This window comes from Neopsephotus bourkii, unplaced genomic scaffold (assembly GCF_033783945.1).
Source record: "Neopsephotus bourkii isolate Nb327-2 ecotype Australia unplaced genomic scaffold, CSIRO-AGI_Nbou_v1 NB_234, whole genome shotgun sequence".
NCBI classification, from domain to species: domain Eukaryota; kingdom Metazoa; phylum Chordata; class Aves; order Psittaciformes; family Psittacidae; genus Neopsephotus; species Neopsephotus bourkii.
In genome coordinates, this window is record NW_026900744.1 from 11,889,739 (window position 1) to 11,916,332 (window position 26,594).

Consider the following 26,594-nt stretch of genomic DNA (forward strand, 5'->3'; position numbering starts at 1 on the left):
ATTGGTATTAGCACTTTCAACATATTAACTTTTATAATTTAAAAATAAAACTAAGTCATAGCTAGGAGGGTATTATAAACAGGTACAGGTACAGCAGACCTGGACTGGGTCCATTTCTATGTCTGCCAATTGTGGCCTAAATAGCTTTGGTCACTTCACTTACTTGTATCTATCTCCCCTTTTATAGAGGCAATCCTTTCTTGAAATGCATTTCAGTCTACTCCTGAAATGCATGAGATATTGTTGTTATAAATACTAAATTGATTTATCAATTAAAAGGGAAAAAAAAAAAGTAGCTGAAGATGTGAGCGGAAGGTCAGGATTGAAACTCCCAGTTATGCTGAAGAAGAGGATGGCTATCTAATTTATTACTCCCTGATTTTCTAAGTAACTGAACTTGGAATCACACTTCCTGGTATCTGTTATAACATTTCTAAAATACATAAACTAAAACAGTCAACATCTCATCACTGCAAAAGGAAAGTGTCATAAGAACACAATTTGTGTGAAAGAATATTTCCCATCTGAATATTTTGACTTTTTTCAGTTCTTGCTTACTCTTGTTATTAAATCCTGCATAATTTCAACAGCACTAGCTTTTCTGCTGCACTGTGTCAGCATTTCCATTGAAAGACTCATTTTAATGGGAATGCTGTTCATCTACAGAAAGTGTATTCTAAGCGGAAAACTGGAACATCCCAGATCAAATTCAAGCACCCCGTCAGCTAAAGGACTTTTACTAATTTTAAATAGAGTCAGTTTTTGAAAAAAAAAAAAAAAAGCATCAATAATTTTGGTTTAATTTTGAAGATTTTTTTAAAGTCTTGGCTACACATCCTAATGGTCCATAAACCACTTTGTAGAGAAATACCTGCCACCAGGGGAAGGGAGGGGCCTGGGAAAAAGATCTATTAGACCTATTTCATGTTCTTAACACAAATCAGGAAATAAGTGACAGTCTGAAAAAGCAGATACCAAGGAGGGTGTGTGGGGGAATCTAGGAAAAAGAATGTATACAATTTGCTCTGATCTTAAGATGCCACTGGGCATTTCTAAATGGGACCGAGGGGATGTATGAAAAGTGATCTTCAAAGGAAGTGTGCATGCAACTCGTACACATTATGTAAGGTCTGATAGGGCAAGTTACAAGCTCTGATAAGAGAATTATCTAAAAAAAAATGCCATCCTTAAATCTAAAGCAGTGTTGGCAGTGTATTTTCGCCCATCTCCATCTACACCTGAGCAGGATGGGAGGAAGAGAGAGGGCCTAGCTCTGATTCTGGCATAGAGGATTGTCGTAAGCATTATGGTTTAATTCACTGTACTGTCATCTAATGATTTTCAGTGCTATGACTTTCCTAGAAGAGTGAATACTGCAGTTTAAATGATGGGCTTAACCCTCAACTTTCACAGATTTGAGTGCTGGAGATCTCGTGACAGTATGGAAAGCAAAGAAAGTTCAAAGCTGATGCAACATCGCCAGCTGCACTTTGGTGTAACTGGATTTGTGTGATGCTGACCTGTGTGTCTCCGTCTCTGATCATGAAGCCAAGAATTACCTCATGCATAAAATGTAAATACTTCGGATCACATCATATCTTGTTTCTCAACACAAGGTCGCTCCTACACTTCCAAAATATTTTTCCCGTACCTACAACTGTAAGAGCACAGCCACCCAAAGAACAAATGCAATGGTTGCAAATTTTGTGGTTTCTTTCTCATGAACTTTGCTCTACAATATACCTGTTAAGCATCTTTCCTGTGATTTGTAGCAGCTGTTGTGTCACCATGCCAACAGGTTGGTAAAATTGGGGAAGGGCACACGGAAAGTAATTTCTGAGCTGTGCAGTATCTTACAAAGAAAAGCTACTGATTATAATGAGAAATGTAATTCCTTTCCATGAAAGATGAGTGAGAGTAAATGGAGAAAAATAAGACTTTCAGCTAAAGAAAACCTGGGTAGGATTATCACCCTACATGAAAAAGGCTGAATTGCTTTGGAGATGAGACCTTCCTCCTGCTCCCTGAGAGAAGCTCCTGGGAAGGACTGGGAATTCGCCATTGTCAGTACTCTTTGTGCTCTTACTTGTGTGTGATAAAAAGTATGAGGATTTAAAGTGGAATTCCTTGCTTAATAAACCCAAGCCTTTTACGTAAGGAGAATGGTTAATTTTGTCAGGGGTGTGTGTGTGCAATTGCCTCAATATGGATGGCAAGTGGGGACTAAAAAAATAACATACAAGCCCTAATGGCAAGAAAGAGCTGGAATATATTCAATTTGTACCTTCATCAAGGTACAAATATTTCAGAAATGCAGTAATTCAAAGGGAAGTTCTTTGCCAAACTAGAGCTATAGTGACAAGCTACATGAAGAGAGCAAAACAAACCCAGGGGAGGACAAGCTAACATTGAAGCAATGACGCAGTTGCTGCATATGCAGCAATCTCAGCACATTCTAAGTTGTATCACAGTATCACAGTATCACAGTATGTTAGAGATTGGAAGGGACCTCAAAAGATCATCTAGTCCAATCCGCCTGCCGGAGCAGGAACACCTAGATAAGGTTACACAGGAACGTGTACAGGTGAGCTTTGAATGTCTCCAAAGAAGGAGATTCCACAACCTCCCTGGGCAGCCTGTTCCAGTGTTCTGTCACCCTCACTGAGAAGAAGTTTCTTCTCAGGTTTAAGTGGAACCTCTTGTGTTCCAATTTATACCCATTTCGCCTTGTCCTTTCATTGTTTGCCACTGAGAAGAGCCTGGCTCCATCCTCGTGACACTCCCCCTTTATATATTTATATACACTAATAAGGTCACCCCTCAATCTCCTCTTCTCCAAACTATAGAGACCCAGCTCCCTCAGCCTCTCCTCATAAGGGAGATGCTCCACTCCCTTAATCATCTTAGTTGCCCTGCGCTGGACTCTCTCCAGCAGGTCCCTGTCCTTCTTAAACTGAGGGGCCCAGAACTGGACACAATATTCCAGATGAGGTCTCACCAGGGCTGAGTAGAGGGGAAGGAGGACCTCTCTCGACCTACTAACCACCCCCCTTCTAATACACCCCAGGATGCCATTGGCCTTCTTGGCCACAAGGGCACAGTGTCGGCTCATGGTCATCCTGTCGTCCACTAGGACCCCCAGGTCCCTCTCCCCTACACTGCTCTCTAACAGGTTGTTCCCCAATCTATACTGGAACCTGGGGTTGTTCCTGCCCAGATGCAGGACTCTACACTTTCCCTTGTTATATTTCATCAAGTTATTCCCCGCCCAACCCTCCAGCCTGTCCAGGTCTCTCTGGATGGCAGCACAGCCTTCTGGCGTGTTGGCCACCCCTCCCAGCTTAGTGTCATCAGCAAACTTGCTGATAGTACACTCAATTCCCTCATCTAAATCGTTGATGAATATATTAAATAATACTGGTCCCAGTACCGACCCTTGAGGCACTCCACTAGATACAGGCCTCCAACTAGACTCCGCCGCATAGACTACAACTCTCTGGCTTCTCTCCTTCAGCCAGTTCACAGTCCACCTCACTACCCGATCATCCAGACCACACTTCCTCAATTTAGCCGCAAGGATGCTGTGGGAGACCGTGTCAAATGCTTTGCTGAAGTCAAGGTAGACCACATCCACCGCTCTGCCATCATCCATCCACCGTGTTATTTCCTCATAAAAGGCTACGAGATTGGTCAAGCATGACTTCCCCTTGGTGAAGCCATGTTGACTGCCCCTCATAACCCTCTTATCCTTGATATGCCTTAAGATGGCACCAAGGATAAGGTGTTCCATCACTTTCCTAGGAATGGAGGTGAGGCTAACCGGTCTATAGTTACCCGGGTCCTCCTTCTTGCCCTTGTATAGTCATTGTTATCCCAGACAATGCATTTAAGTATTTGCTGCAATGTTATTTAGCAGATGATAATAAAATAGCAGAAAATATACATGAAAGAAGATGGAAATATCTTGTGTCTCCTCACAGGGAAGCTATCAAACATAGAAACAGGGAAATGAGCACTTGGGTGAAGGCAATTGTTATTAGCTTCTTCTCCACTGCAAATTGGGCACTGAGGAAAAAGGACAGAAGTTCCACTGAAGTGTAACAGAGGGTAATATTTGCCAACATGTGTCAACTATGCATTCAGGGAATGAAGAAGAATGAACTGCAAGAGGCACTAGTTTTAGAAATTCATTTGTAATCACTTTCTAATCCAGAGGAAAATCTTATAAATAGAAAATAGTGATGAAGGTAAAGGATGATGCCGCTCTCATTTCAGCTTCAAACAACCCTACTTGCTTGTACGAATTGCCTTTTCGCTCTTCTCTGGAGTCTCTGTGCTGCATTTGAAATATTGTGTTAATTTAAAGTGTATTTTATGGACATATTTACTGACATACCACATCTCATTTACAGTCCTGACCTGGGTATCACTTCAGCATCAGCATTTAGATTGTGGTGTAATCTCCTATGGTACATGTAGTGTATGCTTTGAATTTCTAATTTAAAGAATATACAAAAATGTAATTGGTCATATCAGATTGTAATATCTGTTGAAAGAATTGCCTTCACAAATGGATTTTTGCTACATTAAGCTTATCCTGAATTTTGTATTCACTTTTTGGTTGAATTTACAGAATAATAAAATAGATGTATACACAGAACATGCAGGTAATATAAGCATGTTATAAGGTGGACACAATTGAGTGGACTTCATTATTGCTTAGAAGTTACATTAGCTTTGCAATTTAAGCCTAATGTATATAGCTGTGACTAGTTCATTTAGTCAGTCTATACATTTAATGACAATTTGAAAGATTTTCTTTTTTCCCTTTTTAATTCAAAATAAGACCTGTAGCATTTCCTTTAACTTTCAGAAGTTGTTGAACAACTTTAACTCAGAAATTACCAATCAACATCTTATAAGTCCTGTCAAAACAAAACTCTTGTGAATGATAGATCATACGAAAATTCTCTGTTCCATACAAAATGAAATTATGCAAAGACAACACATTCTTGTTTTCTTGTTTTTTCTTGCTGGCAGGCCTGCTCATTGTTGGGGCACTTCTAGAGGCTGTTCTGACACAACTTGTCTCACATGTATATACTTACTGTACTGCTTAGGAAAAGGTGTGAGTAGTATTGAGGAATACTAACAAAACGCAGTTCAGATTGCAATGCATAGGCTAACATATAGGCTAACTGATGATGATCTTTCTCAGTCAACATATTCAGAAATCATAGAAATAAAAATACTAATTTATAGATGACACATCATTTAGAATATAGAAATTAATATTAAAGAAATAATAGTTGAAAACTGCATGAATTTTAGTTGAACTTGCTGTGGCATATCACGTATAAAACAAACCTCATCAAAGTAATTAAGGTACTGGGACATTGCTAAAGTATAAATAGCAAATGCGAATTAACCATATCTGAAAACTTCAAGAATGATATATTCAGAGGGGAATTAAAAGGTTATTAGTTATTTTATTAAACTCATTCTATTAGCTATTCTATTAACGTCACCTGAGATTTTGACTGATAAGGTAAAAAATAAGTATGTTTATTCTAAGAATTGATTAACAAGCAGATATATTATTTTAAGACACAAAATCAAACTGCTGGCCAAAATAAAAATTCTTATCGGCTTTGGGTAAAAAGATTTTCTACTATAGTATCCTTTAACAAGAGAAAATCGAGTCACATCTGTAATGAATGGAGTAAGACTTGACTGTTGTCCAGTTCTCCATAAATTCACGTAGATCAACAGGAAAAGGTAAGTGAGCCAAAACCAATGAACCTAATTTTGGTTGGCTAATTTTAGATTTCTGGCCTTGGTAACTTTAAATCAATCCATTTCTTTTAGAACAATTTGATACCAAATGCATAAGCTAGTTTTTCAGATTCATAATGTGTAATAGGACGGCCTGTTCAGATATCCTCTCTTTTGAGTTTTTCAGATGCTATAGCTTTCTTTTTTTGGTTGCAAATAATAATCTTATTTCTTTTTGTGTATACCAGTTAAACATTAACATCTATCTCTTTGCACAGTCTTGAAAAAGAAACATTTCAAGTCGTTCTCTCCCCAAAACCACAGAAACAATATCAAACGGACAGATCAGCATATTCTCATGTGATTCAATTCAGCTATACATGCGCTTGCTTGTCAGTTATGTTATCAAAGAAGATTCATGTAGCTATCACAGTTAACTGGCAGCCTGGGTATGGTGTCAAGTAGACATAATGATTTATCTCCAATACAGAATACAAGGAAAATATTCTTACTACATTCAAATATTGAATAAGCTACAAAAAATAATCTGTTAATGGACACACTGTGATCCAAATTGATCAGACATTGATTCTGAATAATTTATTCATATACAGTTGTAATTCAGATTAAGACCAGAAGAATAGAAAGAGTATTTGGCTTCTGGATCTATTTTCTGACTGTTTCTTCATCTACGTTAGTGGGCTTTGTATTGAACTTTCATAGACCAAATTTACAGTAGACATCATTAAACTTAGGGTCTATTTTACCATTTGCTTCTATTGTTTTAGGACTTGTTATGAAAAATAATTTACATCTACTAACTTCTTTTCTTTGTTACGATCTCTAAATAAAGTAAATCAGATGCTCTATCCTCATGGGATTGTCAGCTTTACTGACAGACTTTAGTTTTCAATTTACTTAGAGGTAGTAGGATTATCCACAGAGCTCACTAGTTCATTATTTGTGCTTGGTGTAAGTATTTTAGTGTATGAGTATTGTACATCTCTTATATATCTTATACAAAACCTAAATATAAATATATACTTACCTATATACCTACTGCAAATTAATAAACAGGCACTTACAGATTCACTGTTCTTTAGTGACTGATCTCCATTCAGTATCAAAACCTTTCAGCTGCTCATATTTCATCAATGTTGAGTAACTTTGCCTTTACATATCATTATATAGTGTCACAACCATGTTAGCAGTATCAGAGGGTCTTGAATCCTAAGGGTCAAATTATTTTGCAAACTATCGGAATCCTGAAGCTTATTAGACACTGGATAAGCCCAGAAATGTCATCTACCTAGACCTGTGCAAAACATTTGACACAGTCCTGCAAGGTATCCTTGTCTCCAAACTGGAGAGGCATGGATTTGACAGATGAACTACTTGGTGGATGAGGAATCGGATGGTTGATCACACTCAAAGACTTGTGGTCAAAAGCTTGATACCCAAGTGGAAATCAGTGACAAATGGTGTTCTTCAGGCATTGGTATTGGGACTTGTGCTGTTTATCTTTGTTGGTGACATGGACAGTGGGATTGAGTACACCCTCAGCAAGTTCGCCGAAGACTAAGCTGTGTGGTGTAGTCAACACACTGGAGGGAAAGGATGACATCCACCCAATGCACCCCAGGATACTGTTGGTCCTCCTGGCTGCAAGTGCATGCTGCTGGCTCATAGGTGGTCAACTTAGCATCTACCAGTACTCCTAAATCTTCTCTGCAGAGCTGCTTTCCAGCAGGTCAGGCCCCAGCCTATACTGGTACTTGGAGTTCTTCCTCCCCAGGTGCAGTATTCTACACTTGCCCTTGTTGAACCTCATTAGGTTTCTCTCTGCCCAATCCTCCATCTTATCAAGGTCCTGCTGGATGGCAACACAGCCTTGAGGTGTATCAGCCACTCACCCAGCTTTGTATCATCAGCAGACTTGCTGAAGGTCTGCTTTAGCCCTTCATTTAGGTAGCTGGTAAACAACTTGAATATGACCAGACCCAGTGCTGATCCCTGGGGAAAAGTACTGACCACAGGCATCCAACTGGCTTCAGCAAGTACAGAACAAATTATTTCACTTCTCATTTGATAGTCACTTTGGTACTGCTTCACACTAATCTTAACTTCGTTAGTCTTCTTCCAGACTTTTATTTAGAATATCACAGGTTTATTTAAGCTATTGAAAGTATTTTGATGGCTCATCTTTGTAAAGATGCCTCAGGGGGAACTTAGTTATTCAACAATCTAGGTATAGATAAAAAGGAAGATGAGCATTTGAAAATTTTTAATACCTATTTTTGATTGTGTTTAAACAATTAAGTCAAGGCCAGGTGGGAGATGGAATGGAGAAACTTAGCATATTTACTCCTTATTGAAGCAGATGATGAATTTAGAAGACCAGATTCTACCTTAAATTAAAATTATTCTACCTCTAAAGTTAATAATTAAACTTATCTCCTTTCACATTAGTAAAGTTATTATAGAATCATAGAATAGTTAGGGTTGGAAAGGACCTTAAGATCATCAAGTTCCAACCCCCCTGCCATGGGCAGGGACACCTCGCTCTAAACCATATCACCCAAGGCCTCGTCCAACCTAGCCTTGAACACTGCCAGGGATGAAGCATTCACAACCTCCCTGGACAGCCTATTCCAGTGCCTCACTACCCTAACAGGAAAGAATTTCCTCCTTATATCCAATCTAAACTTTTCCTGTTTAAGTTTTAACCCATTACCCCTTGTCCTACCACTACAGTCCCTAATGAAGAGTCCATCCCCAGCATCCCTATAGGCCCCCTTCAGATACTGGAAAGGCTGCTATGAGGTCTCCACGCAGCCTTCTCTTCTCCAGGCTGAACAGCCCCAACTTTCTCAGCCAATCTTCATATGGTAGGTGCTCCAGTCCCCTGATCATTCTCGTGGCCCTCCTCTGGACTTGTTCCAACAGATCCATGTCCTTGTTATGTTGAGGACACCACAACTGCACACAATACTCCAAGTGAGGTCTCATGAGAGCAGAGTAGAGGGGTAGGATCACCTCCTTCGACCTGCTAGTCACACTCCTATTGACGCAGCCCAGGATACGGCTGGCTTTCTGGGCTGCAAGCGCACACTGCTGGCTCATGTTCATTTTCTCATCGACCAGCACCCCCAAGTCCTTCTCCGCAGGGCTGCTCTGAATCTCTTCTCTGCCCAGCCTGTAACTGTGTCTGGGATTGCTCCAACCCAGGTGTAGGACCTTGCACTTGGCATGGTTAAACTTCATGAGGTTGGCATCAGCCCACCTCACAAGCATGTCAAGGTCCCTCTGGATGGCATTCCTTCCCTCCAGCGTATCAACCGAACCGCACAGCTTGGTGTCATCAGCAAGCTTGCTGAGGGCGCACTCAATCTCACTGTCCATGTCAGTGACAAAGATGTTGAGCAAGACCAGTCCCAACACTGATCCCTGAGGTACACCACTCGTAACTGGTCTCCAGCCGGATATTGAGCCATTGACCACAACTCTTGTGTGCGGCCATCTAGCCAGTTCTTTATCCACCGAGTGGTCCACCTATCAAATTGATGTCTCTCCAATTTAGAGACAAGAATGTAGTGTGGGACAGTGTTGAATGCTTTACACAAGTCCAGGTAGATGACATCAACTGCTTTACTGCTGTCCATCAGTTGTGTAGCCCCATCACAGAAGGCGACCAAATTGGTCAGGCAGGATTTCCCCTTGGTGAAGCCATGATGTCTGTCACCAAGCACCTTGTTGTTTTTCATGTTCCTTAGCATGCCTTCCAGGAGAATCTGCTCCAAGATTTTGCCAGGCGCAGAGGTGAGACTGACTGGTCTGTAATTGCCCGGGTCATCCATTTTCTGCTTCTTATAGAGTTTTGCAAAATCCATTGTTTCCATCTTTTATTTTTGTATTTTTTGGCAAATTTTAAATGCTTATGATTTCCAGAGGGTATTACTTCCACTGAATGTTTCTATTCTTTGATTTGTCTTGATTGAAGTAAGATATGCACAGATTTATACCCCTCAGGTATAATACCATTACTTGTGCTTGTGTGTGTATTATATAGAAAGGAAGCTAAAATTATCACACAAGTCCCTAAAATATTCAGCATTTTTTTTTCTTATCTTGTAAATAAACTTGTCACAGAAGCGTTCTCGGCTTGGTTATAAGCGTTTAGCAAACCAGCACAAAGTGCCAGGCAGTGACATTTGCTTTGACATGTATTGAGGTAATAAACCTGATGCAGTAAAGGGTAGGTAGAAACCAAAAGGCAAAGGGTTATGTGCTGTCTTGCATTCATTTTTGTCCAGGATGATTTAGCTATGACAGATAAGACACATGGTTTAAAATTACAGTATATACAATCCTAAAAATGTAACAAAATCAAGCATGCCCTCTGATCTCAACACTGATGCTGTGAATAACTCTGCTGCTGTCAGTAATTTGATTGACAGCTTGCTGCAAATATGTTAAAACCAACTGATGCATCCACCCATGCCCATTTTCACCTTCCCAATAATGTTCAAAGTTTGTATAAGTGATACAGCTTATTTACCTATGAAAGGAAATGGACTTGCTTCTTGTCAATTTTCTGTTCGCACATTTTTGAATAGTTATAAATATACAACTTAGATCATGTTATGATGATTATACCATCAGGTCTATATTCCTGTCTCATTATCTGAGTGCGGCTTATATGCCTGTGTACCTCTAAACAGAAGTGTGGATAATTTCAACTTGAGCATCTTAAGGAGAATAAACAAGCTATGACTGTTAGGGGCAGCAGGGATTGCCTAGAGCTAGCAAAGCTCCACTGCTGCCTGGAAGTGTAATGAGGCCCCTTAAAAATATAAGAGAAAACACAGAAAGCTTCAATTACCTATTCTACAAAATTCAATCCTCATTTAATTTTTTTTTTTTGGCAGAAAGAAAATTATGTTGGAAGAGGCATTTAAAAATACTTCCTAAGCATCCCTTTTCTTTCTTCACCCTGTATGTCATTTCCTTACCTAAATCACACAGTTATTTAAACCACACCTTTCCCCAGGCACAACCCTCTTTTAAGGGCCATGAAGAAGTTTTCAGTTCCTCCTATGTGGTTTCAGCCATGCCTCCCTCAATGGATTAGCTCTATATGCTGGTGTGACTGTCTTCTAATCAGAGCAAAACTATTAGCTCTACTCTTGCTAGTGCCTAGACAGAGGTTTTGGGTCAGTCTGTACTTTGTGGTCCCCATAAAATGAAAATTCTTTCCTCACCCTGTATGTCATTTCCTTACCTAAATCACACAGTTATTTAAACCACACCTTTCCCCAGGCACAACTCTCTTTTAAGGGCCATGAAGAAGTTTTCAATTCCTCCTATGTGGTTTCAGCCATGATTCCCTCAATGGATTAGCTCTATATGCTGGTGTGACTGTCTTCTAATCAGAGCAAAACTATTAGCTCTACTCTTGCTAGTGCCTAGACAGAGGTTTTGGGTCAGTCTGTACTTTGTGGTCCCCATAAAATGAAAATGTATTCTGTGGGGTGAAGGGTATAGAATTTTTACCTGTGCGCTATTTGTCAGGCTAATAAAGAATGATAATGACTGGCTGAAAAGAGAAGAAAAATATTCATAGAGTCATATAATGTTTTGGGTTGGAAGGGACCTTAAAGTTCCAACATCTTACAAAATCCTACTTTTCTCATAGTGAAGAAAGGCTTTGGTTATATTTCCAGTGTCAATATTTCTGATTACAGAGTGGCACACAATTGGGTTTTGAATAACATTTTACAAATAGAACTATTGTGTCTTCCATGTATAATGAATAAATGCCTCAATAGTTATAATTTTTCCAGATGGGAAAACTGAGGCTCAAAGGGGTTATTCTCTGTGTTTAAAGAAGTGTAATTTGCAATGGCTATATGACTGAGTTAAAACGCATTTTGTTCTCAAAGTCCCTAAAGCCCCTTCCCAAACATCACAAGGTCACATATATACTAATTAGTCACATATTTTGCATCCCAGAATACTGACTAGAAAAATGCAAATATTTATTCTGCTACTGTGTAAAGGTGTAAGGCTATAAAAATCCTATAAAGACTATGCTTAGTCACCCATGAAAACGAGATAAGATCTCTTACAGATTTGTTCTTCAGTGCCAGGTCTTGTCCCCTATACACCATTTGCCATCCCAGTTATTGGTTGGACAAACATGGTATAAAACTACTTCAATAAAAATATCTTAAGATTATTTGAAATAAAAAGAATCTTAAAATAATATTTCATTTATATTTTCTCAAGATATTATCATATAAGGTCTAAGGAAGGATGTTCCTGTAAACTTCAGCATATCTATGGTGTTTTCGCTTTTCATCTTCTACGGCTTGCTTGTAAGCTTTGTAAATGTTTAATGAAAGATCAATCCACTCTGTTTCCAGTGTTATGGCAATCCCGTTAGGAAATCACAATTATCACAGCCAACCTGAACAGTATAAAACTGCTGTGCTAGTAAAAGCAGAGCAGTGGATGGTCTGTACCCTTCATGTGGGTTTTGCTGCTGATTATCCATGCTGTCTCTTTTGTTCTCCCCTCACAGCACATTTCAATTATGTCAATGTCTCAACTGGAAGAGGTATTTGTCACACTATCTCCAGCTGTCAGGGCAGCTATCATGTCTGAGTTACAGGCTCATTTGAATTACTTACTGTGGGACTGAAAGGGCAGGATATCACTACAACTGTAGTTTAAAGACTCACAGCTGTTCTGCAGAAAGTCTGGAAATACAGTTTCCTAATAAATAATTCTTCTCCATTTGAAAGACATTTCTGTTTTTGTTCCCGCTGATGACAGCTTCTAAATTACCACCTGTTCTTAGTAACATTCACCTGAAATAATCCTTATAGCTTCTTATAACAATTTAATTTTTTGTAGGAATTTATGACTTGTATTATCTTTTGGTTGTGACAACAGCACTGTAATTTGTAGCAATGATGTAAACAAAATTTACATGGTCATGCTTCAAGCAGTTCCTGAAAAATGTACTAGAAGAATGTAACATTACCCAGGAGCCAAAGGAGAAAAATACTTCATGCAAATTAAGCCTTCTATTGAGGGAAAAAGTTTTTACAGTGAGGGTGGTAAAATACTGGCATAGGTTGCTCAGAAAGGTGATAGATGCACCATCCCTGGATACATAAAGACCAGAGTGGATGTGCTTCTGGGTAACCTGATCTAGTTGAAGATGTCCCTGCTCATTGCAAGGTGGTTGGATTAGATGACCTCCGAAGGTCTCTTCCAACACAAACTAGTCTATAATTCTATGATTCTGTGATTCCCCCAAATCACACATGAATAACTGACTACTTTGCAAGGGCAAGGCCACGTATGAAGGACAGCATGTGTACCTGATGTCACAGAGAGGACCGACTTTTCCTTTTTCTGTGAGTTCCAAGAAGAAACAATTTTATGGCTTCAGAGATGAGTGTCAGTTTTTCCTGTTCTTGGGTGTGAGATGAAATGATAACCTTAATAATAAAAAATACACATATATACCTTTTCTTATTTTTAACATTTTATGACTTTTAATTACACAACTTCTGTGTAATTAAAATGACGTCTTGTTGGAATCTCTGAGTCAAAATTTATCAGGTTTGGAAAATTATTAGTCTCAAAGAAAGGGAATACAGTGAGTTCTATGACAGCATTAGTCAGCACAATAGTTTTGCTCATATTTACAGTGCCAGATTTGCAGAAACAGGGCTGAGACAGATCTCTTGTTCAGACTTTGTTGCTCCAAATAAAGATTGCTTTCCCTAGCTGAGCAATTGTTCACCTCCTGTTTCTGAATAAAATTTCATACTAGAAGCCTCTTGTCATGTCTTCCAGAAGCTTGTATTCTCTTAAAAAAAAAAAACCCAAATGTCTAAATTTTCCTAATAAGAAACGTCTTTTACCTTTTTATCTCCTTGCTGTTTTCAAAAGGATTTAAACATTACATATATATATATCTTTCTTTGGGGGCACTATTCTTTTTGAGATCTTAACAGAACTTTGGAAAATGACGTAGGTATTTTGTTGTCATACAAAGAATGTTCTATGTAAGACTTTACCATGTTTTCAGTAAAATTCCATGCAATTTTTTTTTTAATCTATCATATTTCTACTTACTTAATTATTTATTTGGTATGTATTATCTCTTTTTTTAAGTGTAGTACTTTTTTTTTATCACATTCAATCTTTTTGATTTTCAACCATTTCTATGGTTTCTATAAATCTTTAGAAACACTTGCCAGAGCTCTCAGCTTAGTATCATCTGAATATTTTATGAATAATAGAATTTTTTTTAAGAATCAGGTTCAGGATAATTTCTGTAGGAAAAGCCTTCTAGCTTGATAATGTACCAGTAACAACATACTCGTTGAAAGGAATCTAAGAGATCCAGGTTCTACTCCTACATTCAAAAGACTATAACAAATCTTCCTTATTTGAGCTGTAGATGGATACTAATAGATCAGATTGAAGCATGAAAGACTCATGGCTGAAGGGCACGTAGTTTTCTTATTTCATGATGATTACTAGGGCTACAGAGTTTCTGGGGCAAAGGAGAAGATTGTGGAATCAAATTGTTTTATTTTATGCATAAATCTTTTCTCGTTATTCATGCTGTAAATGTGTCATTTATAGATACAGAATGTTACAAATATTCCATTACAAACCCCAAATTACCTTTCCTAAATTTTATAACATATATTTTTCCACAGAAGCCAAAGCATTCTAGAGAGAGAACACATTAAAAATCAGTATATATGTAGAAAGTGTTTGATTTATAACCATTTTAAGTTTTTTTATACTTTTAACTTTTCATTGGTTCAGTAAATTAACTTTAGTCTGACATGGGTGTAAAGATATGGAGGATATTTTTTCCTGTAATTTCCTTCATTCTCATAAATTGCACTAATTTTCACATGATGCAGCATTACCCCATAGGAACAACAGTTTCAACAAAGTCAAGCATTCTATTTATTTTTCTTTTAAAAACAGCTTGGACTGCTGCGACTCTTTATTTCTGTCTCAAGAAAAATTCAGAGACAAAATAAAATCACCTGCTGTCCTAATTAGCATTTAGATAGTTGTCATTTGGCAGCAAATTTTGCGATCTTATTTAGGCTAAAAAGGTGAAGAGGTGAATAAAGTGTTTGCTACTACCTGTGCAGCTGCTGCTAGGTCAAGTTTCTCCTGAAAGTATGCAAGGATTCATGACTGCGTCAAGGCTGTCTAGAGCGCTTCTCCATATCAAGGACATTTTTTTTGTCTCATCCACATTCAAGCCAGGTTATCCATACATTCTCAGTATGATTTAATTCACTTGGAAAGAAAGACCCATGAATTCAGGCTAGAATTCTCACCAGATTTCTGTGTCAGTGTGTACTTCCCTGCAGCTCATTCATGGCAAGGGATGTTATCTCAGTGAGGAGGCTTCATAAAGACAACATTGTCCCAAAAGAGGCAACAGTATATGAGCTCCAGGTATCACACTTCTTCTTAATTCCAGGAGTATATCTGAGGAAACCTAGTGCTCTTGTATCTATGCATTTCTTTTTGGAACCTGCTTTTTCTACCTTGTTTTCAATGGGGTGAAGTCGCTTTTGCTAAAGACCACTCCTGAATGTAAATGTCCATGACCCCTGCAGGAGAGAAAATGCTATCCGCCACTTTTAGGTGATCCTGTGGTGAGGGAAATTAAATCTCAACCACACAAAACTGTCAGGTTTAAGATGACAAAAAAGCAGGGGTAATCAAGGGGGTAATTCTATCCATCTAAGCATTTGTTTAAATCTCATGACACTGTGCTTGAACACCTGCCAGAAAATAAAAAAAGAAATGTTTACCTCTGTCTCTTCCTACCTGATAGAGACGTAACTGACTGTAGGAGAGGTAAGGAGGTTTTTTGTAGCTTTATTTGTGTGTGAACAACTTCTTACAAGAAATGTAAGACAAGGAATCTCGTGGAAGGGAGATTTTTGTCTCTGTGCTGTTTAGAGGTTTATGAATTTTCTATTCCTAATTTATTGTCATCTTTGACATGCCTTCAGCTGGTACCAGGTTCAAAAGTGAAGTGAGTTGTTCCATATATACGGTACTTGTTCTGACTTTGTCCAAGATAGGTCAAGAGTCACTATTGTCTACACCACTGTTGGTCTAACTCAGAGAAAATGACGATATCTACAGGTGTTGATGATTGTCTGAATTTCATGCTAATACAACAATAAGCATTACGGACTTGCAGCCAACTCAATGTATAAAGAAATACGAAGGTAGAATTAAGCTTTGTGAAAGAAGACTTTTGACTATCCTGTCTTTTTTTACACTGCTTATATTTTCTGAGACAGGAAGAGGAAACCCTGGTATTATCTATTTGATGCATTGTTTTGTGAGAGTATTTATGAATATGCTGATTCGCTTCCTCCTGTAATATGTTTGTGAGATACATACATTTACTCTAGGAAGTGGAGTTCCAACTGGCCACTAGGCAACCATCAGATGGTAAAAATGCTTGCTTTGTTACCACACTGAATTGCAGTCAAGCTGGCAAACCAGAGGTGTAAGGTTTTGTAATTCATCACAGGCCCCTACTTGAATAGATATACAGTATTGCACTGCCATTGTTCGTAACTACAATAGATTACTTCATTTATCCTCACATCACTTTCATTTTGTGTAACATATTCCTATTATATATAGAATACTGAAGTATATTTAACACTCAATTTATGATAAATAGTACACACTGTGGAGGTGCACTGGTATTTTTTCATGGCAGCATTGCAAAGCTAGTGTGTTTTACAATAGGGTGTAAATAATTCTAGCCAAAACATTGATAACTTTAATGTGGCCAAAACGGAATCACCAGTAATTGCCCAACATTACTACTTACACAAAAAACCTGGAGAAAAATGCCATCAGATCTGCTGGGCATATGATTTGGAAAGCCAGTTAATCTTGACCCTGTTTCTAGATTTGTACAGCCATGTTGCATTCTGTTTCTTCCTAAGCAACATTTTGAGGAAAATATTGTAACATTCATGTAGGCCCTTATTATCTTAAGCTTGTTGAAGAATGGCAGACAGAACCAGGGTTCTAAGCAGAGTTGCTATACTGTGACTAACAATTTGAAATTATTGGCTAATCAACCTGTCCTGGGTTCAGCAGTCCAGCAACCTCAAGTTGAAACACATCTAGAAGATAAATATTCATCTTTTTGCTAATTATAATTCAATAATTATATCTTTTCTTGATTACAACTGGCCTGCATATCTTTCACTGCTGCCCAAATGTTAAAACTTCTCTTTCATTAATAAAACAGAAAAGGATTCTAACCCTGTCAAACTGACCAGATATTAACCAGCAGTTCAGCTGCACTCATATGGCACCCTACTTACACTAACAAGTCACTATTTCTGATGCTGCTGCTTTTAGCTCAAGCACTGTAATGACACTGTTAATGCAGCTACCAGTGTCATAGGACAGGCTTTAGCTCAACCCTGTTAGTATAAAGACAGAGTAACACTGAGCATGACAAAACGTGGGTATGTGCCATGTACCACATCTCTTAGTTATTTGTAAAATATCTCCCTCTTCTGCAGTTCTTGTTCCAGCCTTTGCAGAGTGTGTGATGTCTCACTCCTTCCCAAGCCCTATGTTGTACTTAAAGCCCATCCGGCAACTCAGAACCACATAGCCATTCACTGACTTCCTGCTTCCCCTCACCCAGCGTGGGATGTGGGGGAGAATCTGAAGAGCGTAAAACTCGCTCATTGCGATAAAAACAGTTTAACAAAGTATAATGTAATACTAGCAATAGGGAAAGAAAAGGAAAGAGACATAAAGGTAAAAGGGGAAAGAAAAAAACACACACAACAACAAACCAACGAACCACTAAATAGTGGTGGCACACAATTCCTCGCCACCTGCTGACGGATACCCAGGCTCCCTACCTGAGCAGTGATCAGTCCCTTCCAGGTAACTCCCCCCAGTTTCTATACCAATAGATGGAATTGGTTTCTATACCAATATATGGAATACCCCTTTGGCTAGTTTGGGCCAGGTGTTCTGCATCTACTCCCTCCCGGCTTCTTGTGCACCTCCTCATTGACAGAGCATGAGAGACTGAAAAGTCCGTGATTGGGGTAAACACTACTGAGCAACAACTAAAATATCAGTGTGTTATCAGCATTATTCCCACTAAAGCCAAAACACAGCCCTGCAGCAGGTACTGGGAAACAAATTACCTCAGCCAAAACCAGGATACTGTGTCAATATTAATGGTATTATAAATTAAATTTTTGGTGTATATAATTGTATGACATCATAAATAATATTTAAACTCCCGCTAGCGCTTAGATACCATCTGAGGTTTTCCACAATCATTCTTATTTTTGTCTCTCAGATCTATTCTACAGAAGTGCTGTGAGGGATGATGAAATGGATGCAGACACACAGAAATTTTGTAGTCATGCACTTGCAAAACATATATTTTACAATAGTAAAATTCAAAATAGAGCTTTGTCCTATCTAACACATCTTAAAAGAAACTCATCTTTGGATTCTGTAGAAGGATTAAGAGTCTTATTCAGCATTTTTACTATAGCCTGAGTTTCAGAATGGATTTAGTTGTATACAAATTCTCCAACATATGCAAGCTATATTACAAGCTGACCTATAAGTTTTATGTAAGTCCTAAAGTCCTGAAAGTTTTGTTTCCAAGTTTTTTCCTCACCTTGCATAATTTGTATATCTATGTCATTCAAGAAGGATTGAAAGTAAAATGAAATATAACAACTATATGGCACATAAATAATTTTTTTCAGATACTACGTTTAACACTTTCTGTTGCAGGAATTAGCAACACAACTCCCATTCAACACTTTTATTTCATTAAGAGCATTAGAAAGACCTGTGTTTGCAATCCCAGTTTATATTGACAAGTTTATTGCTCTGATTCTCTGTTCTGCTCACTGTTGTAATTCCACTGATAGATTTGCAATTTACATCACTGGAAAAAAGAATAACACCAGGACCATTTTTAATAAACTAAAGCTCCAAATTTATTTTAAATAAATATAGATGGTTGTGCTAAAACAGAAACATCCTTTTTGTTGTAGAAAATAAAACTAAAACATTTTTATATACTGAATAAGAATCCCTGGGGTTTATTTTTGTGTGTGCAATTAGAGATCTGAGTATTTTCTGCCACCAGTGAAACAATATTTAGATAGAAGGATAACATATAGATAGAACAGAGATCAGCAGCGCATTCCCTCAAGAGCTAAGCAATAAACAAATAAAAGACTGAAGTATTTTCAGAAAACATTTTGATTTATTTTCTACTGTTTTCAACAATTTGAATTGCTACAAACTACAATGGTGGTGTTGTCATGTTTCACAGTATCAAAACAACGTTTAGGCACATGTCTGTGGCCAGTTCGTAAAGCTTTTTGGTCTGCTCTAAATATTGGACAGAAGGAGGTCATACTTACAGTAACTTCAGCCTTACTATGCTTCAGTTTTCCAAATGAGAAAAAGGATGAATAAGAAGCACTACCTTTAAATTTTCAATTATTTATTAGAGTTTGGTTTTGTCTGTATGCCTCTTTATTGCTGAGTACAACAGATTAATTTGTGGTTCTGAAATAGAAATTATAAAAATAGTAATGGGAGACACTGTTATGGTTAAGAAGAATCCATCAGGCTTAATGTAAATCTGTTTGAAGGCTCTGATTTAATCACCTGCAATAGCAAATATTATATTCCCCTTCAAATCTTCTACACATTACAGTTTTAGAGTACAATGACATTTTTTTCATTTCCTTCAACTAGATGTTTTATAGAGACCTTTCCCTATATCTCTCCATACCATATGATTTAAAATGTATTGTAATGAGTGCAGTGTCAGAAGAAAATGTATAATTTACATACATTTTTGAAAAGTGTTATGGCTTGAAATTCAAAAGAGAAATTGACAGCCCTTGTTGGCTTGCTGCCCTAAAATTACTTTCATATCCACTCGCACTTTGACGTCTTTCAAGATGAAAACATGCCCACATATCATGGAATACTCTGCTAAAGGGTGTTTCATGTCAGAACATTGTTTCCTTAGAGTAAACATCACTCCGAATGTCATAGCACAGTAACACAGAAAAGATACAGTAGGAAATAAGAAAAGAAATAGTGTTGAGATGAAAGATGTATTGAAATTATGCTTCTATTTTATCCCACAGTGACTCCTGACTGATCATTCTTCAATCTAACTTCCTCTAAGTAGAACAAATGACAGGAGATCCTGTTCAGCAGACAGAGGCTGTGGCATGCATACAGTACAGCTGGTCAGAATTGGCACTACAGGACTTCAGTGCTCTTGCACGTGTCTTAGCCAACCAGCCTCAAAACAAATTTTTTGATATGACATACAAATACACTGTTCTGATATGTAGAAAGATAGAGAGAATGCTGCCCACAACCTCTGGCACTACTTATGATAATAATGTGGCTCTGTTATAGGTTTTATCTTAGGAGCCAGACTGACTTATGTCCTCTCTTTTGTACGAGCCTAGCAATTCAAAGCCATCATTCTTCTCAATAACTCTCTTTGCCCTGAGCATTAAGGAACTAATGGTTAACATATCATTTGGGCTGGAATAGCTAAGTATCACAGGCGGTACCACCTGCTATTAAATGTCAGCTTTTTCAGCTTCTTAAGAAAGCTCAGGTTCTTAAGATGGTCTTGAACCAGATCCTCTCCTACAGTGGGCCTAGGGTCTTCATTCTCACAATCCCTGCGTTTGCCTTCCAAGACATGGGTGGTGTGGTCAGAGCATTTGCCAGTGAAGACTGAGACAAGGAATTCATTAAGAGCCTCAGCCTTCTCCAAATCTAGGGTAAACCGTTCTCCTGATATCTTCTGGAGAGGGCCCATGTTGTCCCTAGTCTGTCTTTTATTCGCACCATACCTATAGAATCCCTTGCTGTTATCTTTCACATCCCTAGCCAAGTTTAATTCTAACTGGGCCTTAGCTTTCCTAACCTGGTCCCTAGCTTCCAGCACAATATCCCTGTACTCTTCCGAGGCCGCCTGTCCCTGCTTCCAACTTTTAAGCTTCCTGAAGAGGCCAGAGTTTGCTCTCTTGAAGTCCAGGGCAGTGAGCTTGCTGCACGCTCTTCTCACTGTCCTGAGGATCTTGAATTTGGCCATTGCTACAGCCAAGGCTGCCCTGGACTGTTGCACTTCCAACCAGCCATCCCCTGTTGGTGAGCATGAGGTCAAGCATGACACCTCTCCTCGTCGGCTCCATTATTACTTGCAGAAGGAAGTTTTCTTCCACACAATTGAGGAACCTTCCCCTACATTGCCAGACCAGCTCCACCAGCCTCCAGTAGGCCTGGCCTCCCAAATTGAGTCCCATGTTCTAAATACCCAAACCCCTGACTATGGCACCACTGTTCTAACCTTTTATTAATATGGCCAATACTCTCAGCCTTTTTAAAGTCCTGCCCTTTACCCTGCAGAATTGATGAAAAGGCTATCTGAGCTCCAGAGCCCCTATCCAACTCTCCCAGGGATGTCTAGCCCTTCTTGTTCTCTGAGCTACTGCTATCTACGTCACTAGCACCTACATGGATGACCAGAAGGGTAACAATCAGTGGGACTTACTAGACCAGGCAGTCTCTCAGCAACATCCCTGATCCAAGCCCCTGGCAGGCAAGATACCTCCCTTCAGACTGGGCCAGGCCGACATATGGGTGCCTCTGTGCCTTTCAAAGTAGAGTCCCCTACTACTATGACCCCCTGCTTTTTCCTGGCAGCACCAGCTTTTACCAGTGCATCAGCCGATGTTTCATGTTGCGAGCGTGTTTCCTCATTAGCCCCCTGCAGAACTGCAAAGCTGTTCTGCTTGGGGATATCAGATTAAGGAGGAAGCCCCTTGCTTTTAATTGTCCTCTTCCTCCTTTTTTTCTTTCTTTTTTTTTTTTTTTTCCCAGCTTCCTGCGTTAATGGCCTCCTTTCCTATTTGAGCTACGATGGACGCTTGAGGCCAGTGCACAGTTTGGGCCTGCAGCAAGAAGTCCTGATGAAATCCATCCGCAGGTCCTGAAGGAGCTGGCAAATGAAGTTGCTAAGCTACTGTCCATCATATATGAAAAATCATGGCAGTCAGGTGAAGTTCCTGACAACTGGGAAAAGGGAAATATAACCCCCATTTTCAAGAAGAGCCTTGGGTGACATCATTTAGTGTGAGGTGTCCCTGCCCATGGCAGGGGGTTGGAACTAAATCATCTTAAGGTCCTTTCCAACCCTAAGTATTCTATGATTCTATGATTCTTAATATTAGCAGGACAGCTGCTAGTCTTTGCTTTTACACAGTAGAAGAAGAAGAGGAAGAAAGAATAATCTCCTAATACTGCTGGTGTTTGTATTCAGCGCATAATGATGCAAATGCAAGTGTTTTTTTGACTAGCAGCCAGCGCTGATGTGATGCTATGCTGTTCTGTGGAAGGTGTTCTTTTGGTGAATGGTACTCCAGTGGCTTTGGAAGGCAGCATTTTCTCTGCTAAGAAGATCATTAACCCTGTCAGGCCTGGTAATCTGCCTTTGGCAGTGGACAGGAACACAATTTCCAAAGAAGAATGATCCTTCTTTGAGGGCTAGAGAGTTTGTGTTAGAGAGAATGACTGCAGTAAAGGTTGAATGACACAAATCAAGGTTGAGCTTCACTGTGTGAATAAGAGAGGGGAGAAGGAAATAGAGTATACTACTGCTTGAAAATGTGAAATCGAGAGAAGAAAGGGAACATATAGGTACAGGTATATAAATATACATACTTATAAAAGCCATATAAAAGGAAGATAAGGATATGATTTCATTTATAGTGAAAATTCTGAAAAAAGATATTAGCTTTTAGTATAGCAGTTAAAAGTGACCATCACATACCCAGGAAATGTTTGTGAAATCCTACTCACTCAACATACTAGAAATAATGTAGTGTTAGTCTCCCATCCTGAAATCCAGACCAGGTTTTCCTGCTCCAACACTTTGCTCTCATAAACCCAGTTATTTCTGAAGTCTGAAACGTTTCCTCAGGTTTCCTGTTGGAGAATCTGTTAGTCATCTCTTGATTGTCCACATCTAGGTATTACTGCTTCTGCAGACACGCAGCTCGCTTTTGGTGCCCCATGTCTCTCTTTTATCTTCAGAGATGGAGTTTTTTCATCTTAACTCTTCCGGAGGTTTAGGTCTTCATCTCTCCACATTCCAAAACACTTCATTTAAGAAAGACTTCAGGAAAATATGAAAGTTAGTTTGTAAGTTCTTTGAGAGCTTCAACTATTAAAGCTGTGGAAAGAGTTCTAAAATTGTAATCTAGCTCTACCAGGAAAACATTTGCCTCTTTCAGAGAAGAGCTCTAGGACATATGGTTTAAAACCACAACACAGAAAGAAGCACTGAAGAAGGCAATCAACTTAGGCCAAGGTTAAGAGGAGATTCAGACAAAAGCTGTAGTTACACAGAACATGCCTAATATTTAGAAAAAAAATAATCTGCCTGATGTGCATTAAAAGCTTCAAAAATTGGGAATGAAAATTGGAAAAAACTGTTCTAAGTGAAAGTTGAATGCTCTCTGTAGTTAACTACTACAATAATTGTTGAGAAGTTCCAAGAAATCTTCAGCATCAGCTTTAAAGTCAGGAGAAGACGCTTTTCTGTGAAGCAGCTTCTTCTTCAGTCACAAACTTGCTGACATAGGCAGCAAAAGCTATTTTGTGATGCTCCTCTGACAGCATTAAAAAGGATCAGGTGAGGGGATTATAGTAGCCTACCCTATCCTTAAAAACTGACAATGAAAACAGAGTGAAGGGTAGCAGCAAACTACCTACTCTAAGGCATGCAACTTTCTTGTTACTGTTGTGTTTCAACCTCAGCTTTTATTTAGACAATTAGTAAGATAGGAAGTGTAGAAGTTTTCATCAAAGTATAAAATGAATATTTTACATTACAAAGCTTATATTCTTTTCTTGCTATCAAAGCAATTCTGTCTTGTTGGTCTGTTTGGGAGCTATAACCGATCTACATTTTCTGATCTATTCAAGTGAAAAAACCACAAGCCACTCAAGTATCCCCAGAACCTTTGTTCTTTTCCTTTTTTTTTTTTCTTCCCAACTAGAAAAGCACATTTACAGTTCAGGCTACACTGTTTTTATTGCTTGAGTTAATGTGGTCAATATGCCAACAAATATTCTTTTATTTTAGAGACAAAAAGTATTTGTGTGCAATTTATCTCTACACCAATATTCAGTAGTTCCAAAAACCCTGAAAAAAGTTGTTATTGGTTCTGTAGCTTCTTAAAAGGAAAGTAAATTTGTGAGAGAAAACTTTAAAACCTGACAACTAAGTTGAAAAAGCCCTACAACTATCAAATAATGATTTCCAAATACTAAATTAGGCACACTGGCTATGTGCAGTCTTTAAGGAACTGTGATCTTTTTAGTCTCATGCTCTTGACTGGTAAATTGCATTAAATTTCAGGTAAGTTATGTGAAGCTCTTTCTACTATAATTCTTCTGATTTATTTTTTATAAAAAGATAGCATCTGCAAGAATGTCTGAGAAGAAAAGCGGTTCATAGGAGCTGCAGCAAACTGTCACCTACTATGCATGTAAATTTAAGCTAGGCTGTGAATAAGATGACTGGGATCTGCAAGAGAAACAAGAGGATGCCAGAAAATAGAAGGGTTATACAAGAATGTATTAATCTTGGTTCTACTAATAGTTGTGAACCTGAAAGTGTTAAAAAATATTGCTGTTGATTATGTATTACTTAGCTCATCCTAGTTATCCAGCCATGGGCAATGCTTTGTCTCAGGAATCCCTCCCTCAAATGTTATTTTCTAGCTATATTCTTGATTTTTGCCTTCTGTGTTAATTTTTTAAATGAAGCTTACACCATATTTAGCTGTGGTTTTCTACAATCTTATCTAAGGGAAATCTTGTTTGGCATAGCTATATGAATGACTTAACAAAGTGGTAGCTAACCTAAAGTCCACAGGTTGCCTTGGACTTAATTTTCATGGTACCAAAACAGGTATTGGTGTGCCTTGCAAAAGCAAAGTTACTGCAAGTGCTGTATATCTTGGCTAGATTTTGCAGACAATGAGTCCTTCCAGTGATAACACTATTGTCTGCATATTTCCTCAAAATGGACACCAAAAGTACAGAAACTGGAAATATCACAGTGAGTGGTGTGATAGTGTATTTCTAGACTGTTCAAATTAGCCATTTTTGTAACTAAAGCAAAGAGCATGGCTTGTTTGTTGAAATGTTTCTAAAATTTGCCTTGTGCTAGGTGAAACACTTTTTGTCTTTGGTCCAAATTTGAGTAGATTATTAATTTAGTTTCAGTTTCTAGCTGATATGATACTTCTAGGGTTGTATTGACATCAAAGGCTAAGTATAAACAATAGGAACAGCAGCATCCTAAGTACATTCTTTTTTTTTTTTTAATTCTTTCTGTACAACGATTTTGTTATAGAGTACTGCTTCCACTTTTAATAAATAACATTCCCTTTGTTCTTTGCCTATAACACATGATAGGGTATCATAGTCAAGGCCTATTGTAATACCTGGTTAGTTGCCCCCAGCTAGTCAACAGAGCAGAGTAGTTTGCAAATGAAGAATATTTATCTGAATGACACATTTGTATATTTGAATGACATTTTTGAATGAGAGTTGCTTTGTTTTGCAGAGAGTTTGGCCGATGGAAAGTAAATAATCTTGCTGTTGAAAGAAGAAATTTCCTTGGCTCCCCACTGCCACTTGCGCCTGAATTCTTCCGTAACATAAGGCTACTCGGACGCCGCCCAACCCTTCAACAGATCACAGAAAACCTTATCAAGAAATATGGGACACATTTCCTACTATCAGCTACTCTGGGAGGTAGGTTCAGTGCTTAGAATACTGTGCATGAGTTTGGCATGGCTGAACTAAAAGTGATGAACACAACTCATTTCTCTGTAACACTGGTGTTCCTTCTCAGAGCAGCGGGGCTAAGCAGCAATCCCTGGGCTGGAATTTAAAGCATGGGAGCATGCTCTGTCTACAAGTTTCATGGCTCCTTCTTCTGCTGATGTTAAACTTTGCTTTATTGATGCTATGTAAACAATTTTATGGACAAGAAGACAAGAAAGCCTCTTGCTAAGACTGAGGTACCTTACATGAGTTGCTGGTGTGAATGCTCCTGGTCTTTTGAGGATGTCGAAGGAGGTGACCCTGCCCCTCTACTCTGCTCTCGTGAGACCTCACTTAGAGTATTGTGTACAGTTCTGGTGTCCTCAACATAAAAAGGACATGGATCTGTTGGAACAAGTCCAGAGGAGGGCCACGAGAATGATCAGGGGACTGGAGCACCTCCCATATGAAGATCGGCTGAGAAAGTTGGGGCTGTTCAGCCTGGAGAAGAGAAGGCTGCGTGGAGACCTCATAGCATCCTTCCAGTATCTGAAGGGGTCCTATAGGGATGCTGGGGATGGACTCTTCATTAGGGACTGTAGTGGTAGGACAAGGGGTAGTGGGTTAAAGCTTAAACAGAGGAAGTTTAGATTGAATATAAGGAGGAAATTCTTTCCTGTTAGGGTGGTGAGGCACTGGAATAGGTTGCCCAGGGAGGTTGTGAATGCTCCATCCCTGGCAGTGTTCAAGGTCAGGTTGGACGAGGCCTTAGGTGATATCGTTTAGAGCGAGGTGTCCCTGCCCATGGCAGGGGGGTTGGAACTTGATGATCTTAA

General features: G+C 38.8%; 1 protein-coding gene across 2 annotated transcripts in view; it reads left to right on the forward strand.

Annotated features, from left to right (window-relative positions):
• Positions 1 to 26,594, forward strand: part of BRINP3 (BMP/retinoic acid inducible neural specific 3) — a 204,478-nt gene that overhangs the window by 82,377 nt on the left and 95,507 nt on the right. For both annotated transcript variants that reach the window (XM_061345337.1, XM_061345338.1), the window contains one exon: positions 25,556 to 25,746. In XM_061345337.1, the coding sequence (XP_061201321.1) occupies positions 25,556 to 25,746 (191 nt within the window). The remainder of the gene's footprint in view (positions 1 to 25,555; positions 25,747 to 26,594) is intronic.